The sequence below is a fragment of the Asparagus officinalis genome, chromosome 9, assembly GCF_001876935.1.
Source record: "Asparagus officinalis chromosome 9, Aspof.V1, whole genome shotgun sequence".
Lineage (NCBI taxonomy): Eukaryota > Viridiplantae > Streptophyta > Magnoliopsida > Asparagales > Asparagaceae > Asparagus > Asparagus officinalis.
The window spans coordinates 2,636,700-2,647,781 of NC_033802.1; the positions used below are offsets into that span (position 1 = coordinate 2,636,700).

The 11,082-nt window shown below is 35.0% G+C and overlaps 2 protein-coding genes across 2 annotated transcripts in view; both read left to right on the forward strand.

Annotated features, from left to right (window-relative positions):
- LOC109824379 (cystinosin homolog) lies at nt 1,043-6,280 on the forward strand. The gene is made up of 8 exons (XM_020390966.1): nt 1,043-1,161; nt 2,148-2,280; nt 2,477-2,566; nt 2,655-2,779; nt 2,973-3,015; nt 4,614-4,731; nt 4,835-4,884; nt 5,874-6,280. Exons 1-8 carry the CDS (start codon nt 1,043-1,045, stop codon nt 6,015-6,017), a joined length of 822 nt encoding a protein of 273 aa, XP_020246555.1. The 3' UTR covers nt 6,018-6,280.
- LOC109824640 (B3 domain-containing protein Os03g0120900-like) overlaps nt 7,377-11,082 on the forward strand; it is a 4,339-nt gene continuing 633 nt past the window's right edge. The window contains exons 1-4 of the mRNA XM_020391272.1: nt 7,377-7,662; nt 8,029-9,232; nt 9,339-9,473; nt 9,597-9,754. Coding sequence (XP_020246861.1) covers nt 7,555-7,662; nt 8,029-9,232; nt 9,339-9,473; nt 9,597-9,754 — 1,605 coding nt within the window. The 5' untranslated portion in view covers nt 7,377-7,554. The remainder of the gene's footprint in view (nt 7,663-8,028; nt 9,233-9,338; nt 9,474-9,596; nt 9,755-11,082) is intronic.

Consider the following 11,082-nt stretch of genomic DNA (forward strand, 5'->3'; position numbering starts at 1 on the left):
ACAGGGCAAAGTCTAATGTCTGCCACCAATCTTTCCCTTATCCCGTCCGGATTCTTTCTTCATCATGTTTTGATCCCAAAATCCAGCCTCTCTATCATCTCATAAATTCATCCGTCACCTTTTTTGTCCTCTGGCGGGTTTAGTTGCAATTTTTTTTTTTTTGCAAATTTTAGGTAAGTACGTAGGAGGGCATGTACTCTTAAAAACTCCCCAATCAAGACTCGAGGATATTAAATATAAAACTAACCTTTTGTCATACAAGATCCCCACCTCTTCTTTAATTCTATTTAAGACCACAAAATCTTGGTATTACTAAATAAAATCTTGTTCTTTTAAGTTGTTTCAACTAACCCCTACAAATGGTTCCCTTACAGAATCATTACTAGAGTAAGAAAATTCTTGCCATTATAACCCTGACTGACTGAGAGAGAAACTAAGAGAGTCTGGGAGAGATCTTGAGAGAGAAAGGAAAAAAGATTAAGATAGAAAGAACCTGTAAGAAGAGAAAAAAAGAATAAGATCGAAAGAAGTTGTAAGATTTATGTCTAATTAACGAAAGAAATAAAATGGGATAGTACGGTTATGGTAACTTGTTGGCTCATTTTGAAGGTACCGAATGGCCATTTTTTTTTTCAACAGAAAGAGTCAGACTATAGATTGTATCAGGAAGAGCGCATCACAACTTGTGTAGTTATAACTTGATTACGTAACGCTGCATTAAACTAGAAATTCCTGACAAAATTTTAATTTATTTTCGTCTCTCCATCATGGTATGCTCTCATCTATGTAAATATTTACGTATATTTATTCTATCAATAACATTTAGGGCTCATGCTTTTTTATAAAAGGAAGGGTCTAATTTAAAAATATGAAGATATGAAGTCTACAACTAATGAAGATTTGGGAGTCTAACACGACAAATACCCCATAAACTAACATGCTTGGCGCTTTTTGCACTCATTTCTCCACTCAAGCTGAATCTCCCAAATCTCTGCTACTGGAAAAATAAAAATAAAAATTAAAAATTAAAAAAATAAAATAAATGGGTTCGTGGAATTCGGTTTCGATGGAGGTTTTGTACCAAGTACTTGGATGGATTGCCTTCTTCTCGTGGTCCTTTAGCTTCTATCCTCAAGCTATCCTCAATTATAGGAGAAAAAGGTTTGGATCCCTTTGACTTTGTCCCTGTACTCAACAAGATTGGATTTTGATTGGATTTATTTCGTTTTTAGAATATTTTGGATCTGGGTTTCCTTTATACAGACGTTATTGTAAGCTGATTGATCAGTGGTTTGCGTAGAGCTTATCTTCTGCTCTCTGTGTTTTCATTGTTCTGACCTTATTTCTCTTCAAATGAAGGGGTTAAAGTTCTATTTGTTTATGGGCATCTCTTAGTCTTTAGTAATTTTGGGTATCACTTAATGTTGACTGATTGAATTTTATTAGGATATTTTAGATTTCTTGCTCTGAAGCAACGTTTCTTCATCATCTCATCCTTTACTCTATATGTGCAAGAACCCATTAAGAAATTTACCAAGTTTATATTGATTAGGATATGGATCTCACAGTGAAAGCTTGGAGAAAATTCTAAAAGATTAGTGGGTGGATGGAAACATTCTTACCCGATTGGCCATGCGTTTTTAAGCTTATGCAACTTGAGAGAAATCCCTTCTCATTTAATTTTAGTCTGACTGAGGTTTAGAGGAAGGAGAGATTATAGATTTGAGATATGAAATTGCATTAAGCTCAAGAGCATAGTCTAACCCAGCAAAGAGCGAAAAAGAAACAATCGTTGTTAGTATATAAATCTTTCCAGCCATCTTGTTGTGGTTTTTTTCCCGGTCCGAAGGGGCATTAAGATGACATCAAAGACATCCCGTTTCAGAGCTAGGGTACACTTTTAAGTTAACTGAAAAAACATCCAAACCCACTGTTAATCTGCTTGGATTTGGTAGTATATAATAGTCTCTTACTCTTGTCGAAACTTTGGAACTTTTGGTGTAGGGCAGGAAAATTGAGTCGTCTAAATAGAGAAATAGATATATGTATGTTCTTATTTCTGAAATAACTCAACGTATTATGTTCTTTTTTTGTTCTACTCAATGTCTTGATTCTTTTGTTTTGATACACTTTCTTGCTGCTTGCAGTGTTGTAGGGCTGAATTTTGACTTCTTGGTGCTGAATGTGACGAAACATTCATCTTATCTTATATACAATGCATCACTATTCTTTAGTCCTGTTATTCAGAGGCAGTACCGAGAAAAGTATGGATCTGATGAGGTTAGTGCTACTTTAAGTTTGTTGTTATGAACAGCCTTTCTTGTGTTGTACTATAGAATTATGAATTGCTGATGCATTCTGAAATCATCTTCCACCTATGAATTCTAAACTGCTAATATATAGCTACGAATTCTTAAATCATTCCTAAATATACCTTCCACCAAACTAGGGATTACTGTTCTTATCTTTATTGCAGATGATTCCTGTAGGTGCAAATGATGTTGCTTTCTCAATACATGCTGTTATATTAACATTTTTTGGGCTGTTTCAAGTCCTGATCTACGATGTAAGTGACCTTATCTTCTGTCGGTCTTCTTGGCTTCTAAAATTATCTGCTGTTTTGGTAACTCTTTTTTTTTACTTTCTTATTGTAGCGTGGAACTCAAAAGGTTTCAAAGACATGCACTGCAATTTCTTCAGTGGTATGGGCTACTGCTCTAGTTTGTATAATCACCTCTTGGCCAAATCAGTCTTGGCTCTGGCTTATCTCAGTGTTTAAGTAAGCCTCCTTCCCCCTTCTTTTCTGAATGTATAACTCAAAAGTTAATTGGAATGCAATATAATTGTTGGTGTGTTCTTGTTGTGTATTTTGGAGGTTTTATATCAACTGCAATTCCTATAGCTCTTCACGTTATAACAAACCCTTTCTAATAAACTGATATAGTGTCACTTCATGGCATGTGATTCTCCAGCACAATACAAGTAATCATGACTACTATCAAGTATATTCCTCAGGTAAAATTCCTTCATGTTCTATTCAACATGTTTTATCCTATTTATTTGATTGTTTATAACTTTAATTTTATGTGGAGTTTTCATGTTTACTTTATTACTTACAGATAATTAAAAAATCTTGCCTACATACAGGGCAATTGATAGTTGATACAGAAGTCACTGCTTAGTCATGTTAGCTCGTGATTTAGGATCTCTTCCTATGTTGTCATAAAAGTATTTTGAGTATAGATGTAATGCACATTTTAGTCTTTGGAAGTTGGAACAATACAGCTTGAGAAACAGGTCACATTTCCTGAAATCCTCTAGTTTTGTTTGTTTATAATGACACCGCCATCAAGTGGTACTGGGAAGCTTCTCTTGTTACTTGTTAGTTTTGTTTTTGTTTATTTGGTGCCTTGGAGTAAAATGTAATCATTCTTAGTTGATGAGAATTTTTTGAAAGTTTCTTCAAATTAAAAAGCTGATGTTTGGTTGATAGTTAGCCACAAAGTTGTGTCAAATGAAGTATTTATATAGTGTTGTGCTTCAGAGATGACCCCATTGTGATGGTAAAAGGTTAGGTGATGACAGGAATTTCAAGTTTGAAGGCTGTTCTTCCTTTCGGCTAGAGGGGAAAAAACTATCTAGAAGATGCTTGTGATAGGACCCTTATGAGAAATTAAATGGTTGGTTTAGAAAAGAAACAAGGCTCTCATATTACTATGTAAATGAGGCCTTGTATGGTAGAGTAGTGGCTATTGTGAGAAATCGGAATAACACATAGTTGTTCCTGTCACCATTGTTTCACACCCAGGCGCAGCAGCATGTCATTGCATTTGATACGAGTGACATATTATTTGATGATGAATTGATGAAGTTATATTCATTGATACTAGAGATGGGTGATTTTCAAGGTACAAAGGCAAACAGGTTTAAGCTTATAAGATTTGGATTATCAGCAAGCCAAAAACAGCTATTAGAGAATGTAACGTGATCAAAGTTATGAGAATAAATGAGAACGTAGGCTCACACTGATGGTGAAAAATGTGTCAGAACGATCATTTTCTTAGCTCAGGAATAAGGATAAAAACATTATCAAAATGTTGAGGTTTAGGGTTACTTAGACTTAACAATTCATCATTTTGTTGAGATTAAGAAACCATCAAGGCCTCCATAACATAAGAATAAGATTCTCAACAAACCAATAGGATACCATCGTTCTCAACCTGTCATAGAGTTCGATTCTTGAGTGATTCATGAAGAATACTCATTAATCTTTTCTGGTTCGTGTCTAGGTTGTTATAGGGATGTTAAAGTTCAATCAGAACAATTATAGCTCAAGTCGTCATAGAACAATTATTGCTCAAGTAATCATTTCTCTCATTAGAAATTTTAGCAGCTAATAAACAACATTTAGAAAAGAAGAAACAATCCACTAAGAGATAGGGCTTCAAATAAATGCTGCTGGTTGGAAGTTATTAGTCAATTCAATTAAGGTAATATGGAGTAATATATATCAAATGTTGATTAACCATTTATTGTTGTTTATTGTGATTTTCTACTACGAGGCTTTCGTTTGATTTGCTCAATTTTTCCCATTACTTTTCCCTTTCCGGTAGGCTTTTATGAACTTTAAGCGAAAGAGCACTATTGGCTGGAGCATTGGAAATATCATACTTGATCTAGGGGGAGGAGTGATGAACTTTGCTCAAATGGGCGTCCAGGCCATAGACCAAGGTTTGTTGCATATTTGCATGCATCTTGGATATGATGCAAAATTTAAGTTCATCATTTTCATTTACAGTACATCATTTGCTTGAGCTAACCTATTATCTTGCAGGTACATTGGTGAACTTCTATGGCAATATCGGAAAGACTCTACTTTCCTTGGTATACAACGAAAACTTTTCTAAACTTTTTTTTTTTTTTGCAATCTTACCATTTACTTGAAATGACTGTATTTGTAATTTCTTTATATTGTTGGTCATTTAATATATTTTACTACTACTATAATCAGACTATCTAGTTCGTATACTAACCAAGTTATCACATACATGCAAATGTTTTGGTGTTAGCCATTTCATTTGATCACGATGATATGGTCTAAGGAGAAATGATATGGGTAGTTATGAAGCAGTATATGAAAGAATTGAGAACAGGGAAGAGTCCTTTGTGAACTGTTACTATAGAAATCCGAAAGCAATGCTTGAGAACTTCGATTCAGAGTCAGATTCATTTTCCAGTCTCAGATTGGGTAAAGAAAAATATTATCTAATTAAATAGGGATAATTTTGGAACAATACACTAAACGTAGTTGTGTTGTCTACAAGCAAAAGCTATTTTATGTGAAGAAAGCTGATCGAAAGATAAAAAAAAAGGGGGGGGGGGACTACTATGTAAAAAAAGAAAAAAAGGGGGGGGGGGGACTACTATGTAAAAAAAGTTGAAAAGGAAAGTTGAAACTGCTAATGTATGTGGTATGAAATTTGTCCCAAGTACTTGGTATTGCCCTCACTTAATTCTCACTTCCACTTTTGAAGAGCAACATCCTGTCTCATTTCAAGATTTGAAAAGAAAAATACCTTTCCATTTCTTTATATAGGTAAGCTTGGCCTTCTGAAATTCAAACTCATAATTATAACAGCTATATTTTTGTAGCAGGTGCATCTATAATCCCAATTCCGCCCTTGATACTAAACCATTTAGCAAATGTCTTTCCCCTAATTAGGAGGAAATAGATCTCTCCTTTTCTATTATTGCTTTGAAATATAAATATCTTTCACTTTTATATTGCAGGAGGTAATATTCTTCGATCTTATCTTTATATTCCAACACTTTATTGCTTTGAAATATAAATATCTTTCACTTTTATATTGCAGGAGGTAATATTTTTCGATCTTATCTTTATATTCCAACACTTTGTGTTCTATCCCGCAAAGAAAGAAGGAACTGGTCGGACGATTATACAAGAACGTACCCCTCTTGTAGCACCTGCAGATAAATCTAGAGAAGATAATGTTTAAGAGTGTGTCGTAATTGTTATGTGAAAAAAGGAAAATTTGAGCATCATGCAGTTATTATGCTTAAATTCTTGTATGACTTCAGATTATGGTAAAGAGTAAAAAGATCATGGCATAAAAGAAATAATTCCAATTGTTGTCTTATTTTGACATTGCATAAAGAGGAGATGTGAATTTGTTCTCTCCGTGTAATATTCTAGTCAAGCTAAGCATGCAAACATATTTGACAATGAGTTTGATATTTATGCTTTCTGAATGTTCCTAAATTTTGTGGACAAAGAAACAGTTTGGGTGGTTCTTATTTTATAATTATGAGTACACTCTTATGGTTAATGTATATTTAGTAGATTGATAATTTTTGACAAGGTGGTCTGAGTAGTTTGATATTTAATGTATAATTAGGAGTAGTAAAAAAATTAAAGAAGCTCACTGCTCACGTACTCAATCAGTGTTATCGAGGCGCAATGCGCAATGCGGGGCGCAAAGGTCCCTTATGCGCACCATGCGCAAGGCGCACAACAAGGCGCGCGCCTCACTAACTAAGGCGCATAACTCAAATTAATATTTACCAACATCATAAGACAGAAACATATAAGCAACATATTAGTTACCTACATCCAAAATTATGAGAATATCAACTTAAATCATCAATTATGCTAACTGAATTTTTAAAGTAACAAAAAAGATACAAGAAACATGTATTTAAATCATCAAATTAAGTGATTAACAATTATGAGCATATGTTTATAAATTGTCACATAAAAGACTAAGAAATATAATTAACAAACATGACTGTTTATAATTTTTTTAGTTAGTATTCTTAATTGATATTTGCTACTTCGCTTGAAAAGATGAAGAATGAATGTAATAATTACATATTTACATGTTCATAATTTGCTATTAGCATGCTAATTAGTGAAGGAAGTTACAATTAGCAAACAAGTATACTAAATTACTAATTATTGTTTTCTTTTTATAGGTTAAACATGAAAAGATGAAAATAGATTAGCAACTAGTAAGAAAGAGTATATTACATGATATAAATATGTAATTATGTAAATTATTTAAAAAAATAGAAGAAAGAGTATGTTACATAACACAGGTGCGAGGCGCACGTGAGGCGCGCGCGAGGCGCATGCGAGGCGCACGCGAGGCGCGCGCCTCGCTGCGTGCAGCGCCCCGCCTCGCGTGCAGGGCGCATTTCGCCCAGGCCGAAGCGCCTCGCGCCCGGGGCGCGCCCGGGACGCGCGCCTCAATAACACTGTGTAACTCAATGACATTGACGACTATCGGATGCATCATGGAACCAGTAAAAGGCTAAGCACCCTCCTCCACTGCCTTCGAACACAACCCAAACTTCAAATGATGAAGAAAAAAAGGTTAAATTCCCAAAAATAGCATAAAATTAGAAAGACAAAACATTGACCAAAAGAAGGAAATTTAATTTACCCAATACAGAAAACTAAGAAGAGTACTGAATGGAACAAAAGAGTAAAGGTATGAGTTTTGAGCAACGGAGGAGAGGGGAGAGCCCATCAAAATGGAGAGAAAAACAAGTGATTTGAAGAATTCTTTAGTGATTCATGAGGAGGAGGAGAACCCATCTTCGTTCTTCAAGATCATGATTGTGGACTTCAAGGATCATTTGGTAAGATACCCTTTAAATTTATTTGCTGGGTAAGGGATGAGATTTGGAATTTTTTAAGAAATTCATGGGAAATTTGGGCTACATTTGTGTGTTTCGTCTAAAATCAAGAAAACCCAACTCTGTATGTTTGACAATAATTCACCCCCCGCCGCCCCCATTTTTTTTTTTTTTTTAATTTGTAGCTTATCAATACAAAAAGTTTAAAAAGACACAAACTTGGCTAGGGATATTGATATCAAATTGGCTGCTATATTGATCTTTATCCTTAGTCTTCTAGACTTAGTTGTGCTCCATGACTAATTTCATTACACTTTGTATATGACTCTATCACCTTGTAGTTTACTTTTACTTTAAACAATCATGCAGTTTATTCCGCCGATTTTTGCTTGCACCATTGGAGACTTAGTTAAGCAGACTGTATTTCTTCGAGATTCAAGTGGTCAGTCTTGGAGAGTTAAATTCTCGATGATAAATGGTCGCTTGGCATTTCGGGAAGGGTGGCCTGATTTTGTGTTGGATCATTCTGTAACACTCGGGGAGCTTTTGGTGTTCAGGTATAGAGGCCACTCGACGTTTGAAGTTGAGATCTTTGGTACAAATGCGTGCATTAGGAAAAACGTTGATGTGGAAAACAAAGAAAATAGTACCAAAAGTAACAGGAAAATGACAGAGGTTCATCATGAGATTCAAGTTTACAACAGCCGGAAGACTTCTGATGTTTCAAAGTACAGACGCAAGGTTGCAAAATGCGATGCATTGCATAAAGTACAAAAAGAAAAGAGTTCTCATCGTATGATTGGAGAAGAAATCAATCAGGTGAGCCACAACATTCATGAAAATAAGAAATTGGTGCCGGAAAAACTTGATGCGGATAGCAAAGAAAGTAGCACCAAAAGTAAAAGAGAGATGACTGAGTTTCATCGTGAAATTCATGTTCATAAAAAGCGGAAGATTTCTGATGTCTCAGAGCGTAGATGCAAAGCTAAAAGTCATGATTCAGTGGATAAAGTAAGGAAAGGAAAAAGTTCTTGTCGTGTGACTGGAAAAGAAGTCAACCGGGTTGGCCATAGTATTCATGAAAAGAGGAAGTCAGTGCCAACAAAACTTGAGAGGGCTCCTTTGAAGTCGAACTATACCAGGGCACTGAATGATGCGATTGATGAAGATGATGCGATTGATGAAGATGATGAACACGGAGCCATTGCATGTCCTTCTGTTCCTCTTTGTGCAAGTGAATGTGATAGGGTGAATAAAGATTTTCTAAGATCTCATTCTTTAGAACAAAAATGTGCCCAAAATAGCACAGAGAACCTGATTAATTTTGAGGAAGTTGTCGGCAGATTTCTTCTCAAAGAGGATGGTGTGTGCCACATTTATGATGAGGAGATAATGAATGAAACTGGTGCTAGTGTTTTGGGTCCAAATAATATGTTACCTAGTGAAAAAGAAAATAGAGTTTGTGAAAAAGAGAAAGCAGCAATGTCTAAACCCGTAATAGATCTTACAAAAGCCAAAGATGGAAACTGCAGGTCAAACTCTAAGAAGATCAGGAAGAAGCCTCAAAGAAAAGGTAACTGTTCTCATCGAACAAGAAATGTCTACAATCATCTCAAAATTACTTGTACTTTGTTCCTCAGCTCTCTTTGATACCTGGAACTTGAAATTATTTTTGGCAGGAATCCTTCCTGTTGTTATTTCTAGAGTAGGAAATGATGTTCCGGCTAAGTATGTTGGAAGTGCTTCTCTGAACGCGAGTTTTGAGAAACATCACAAACATCCTCATGTGGCAACAGGATATTCTTGCCAGTCTGGTATTTTATCTGCCACTTAAGTTGCATTCTGATATTTCTATATCTCCTGTAAGAAAGGTTGTATTATTTTTTAAAAAATTGCATTTTAAATTTTTACGGTATTACATCTTTTGTGTCCTGTAGGTCAAGTACTGAAAAGGGTAAAAGAGGAGATTAATCGTTGCTTTAAAGGAAAAAGTATTCAAGTAAAGACTGAACCAATGGATGGATTGACCCTTGCACCTCCAGCTTTTGCCAATGCCAGATTTTCCTTGTCTGTTTCTGCTCAGACCTCTTGGATTGTGAGTACTTCGACAAAATTCACATAATTTTCCTTTTAATCGTTTCTGATTCGCGTAATATAGTTGTGGTCACTGCAAATCTAATCTTGGTGTCTCTCATTCTATAGTCAGCACCTAATAAAGGCACTGAACGTTAAGTTATTCCTAAAATGCGTCATGTGTATGTTCTGCGTTGGCCATTGTAGGAGCTCAATACTTTACTTTTTTTGGGTCTTAAGATGGACAAAATATCTATCACTTGATAGACAATGAATGTATAACATCTAATTGGTAAGGCCTTAAGAACAGATTATGTTTAATCTGCACTCTGCAGAGGGAAAATAACATTACAATAGATAAAAGGGGTGAAATATTACTGTGGATTCTTGCTTTATGATGTTTTTAGTACTATGACATGATATGTATATATGTTTTGCACCTCAAACTTGTTTGTGGAAACTGCCTCTTACCTTTTAGGTTTCAGCTTTTATAAATTTGCGTATCCATTTATATTTTTAACTAGTATATTATAGAATTATATGATCAATATTGATATCCACTTTTCTTTTCCATCTGTGAACGGTAAAAGCTCAAGATTATCCATTGACTTTTGTTCTTGACTTGTTCCTTTTTTACTATTTATTTTTTAGCCTACATTTTTCCATTTGAGAATCAGGAGTCTTGCATGTTATTGTGGTATAATTTGGATGCCTGCCTAAGGGTTCTCTGGGATCATTACAATAAGAAGATAGATTGTTTACCATTCTATCAAAAGATTTATGTGCTATGCTTCCACTCTATCACAGGAAATAACCCTAACAAAATTTTAATTTTGTGACAATTGACAAATAAATCAAAGTCCTAGCTTTTACTTAAACTACCTGGAGTTTGACCTTGAAGAGTATATTTCCTGTGGTACAAAAAATGTGAGTCTGAATATGATCATTGTACTCATTTCGTGGTGATAGCTTCTCATCTTTTTACGCCATTCTTGTTAGACATTTCTCATTTCACTTTGAAATGAATTCTATATCTAAGTTTATACCTTAGATTTCAACCTTTGTGGGTTTTCTCTATTAGGCAGATAAGATTGCTGGAAATTTGATTTAGTACTCTCCTTCAAAGGTACTCAGAGATTTAGAGGCCTATTGTTCAGAATGGACTAAACTCAAGGGTGTTTCATGAAAAATACCTTTAAAATAATTGGAAAGGATATGAAAGGGCCCTTTTCCCCCTCTCAGAGGAATTTTGGTCATTTAGATGCGCGTGATTTTCATGTGCACAGACCACAGTCAGATCTGGGATCATCGTGCGAACAGTTTTAAACTTAAGAGGGATTAAGTAACGGT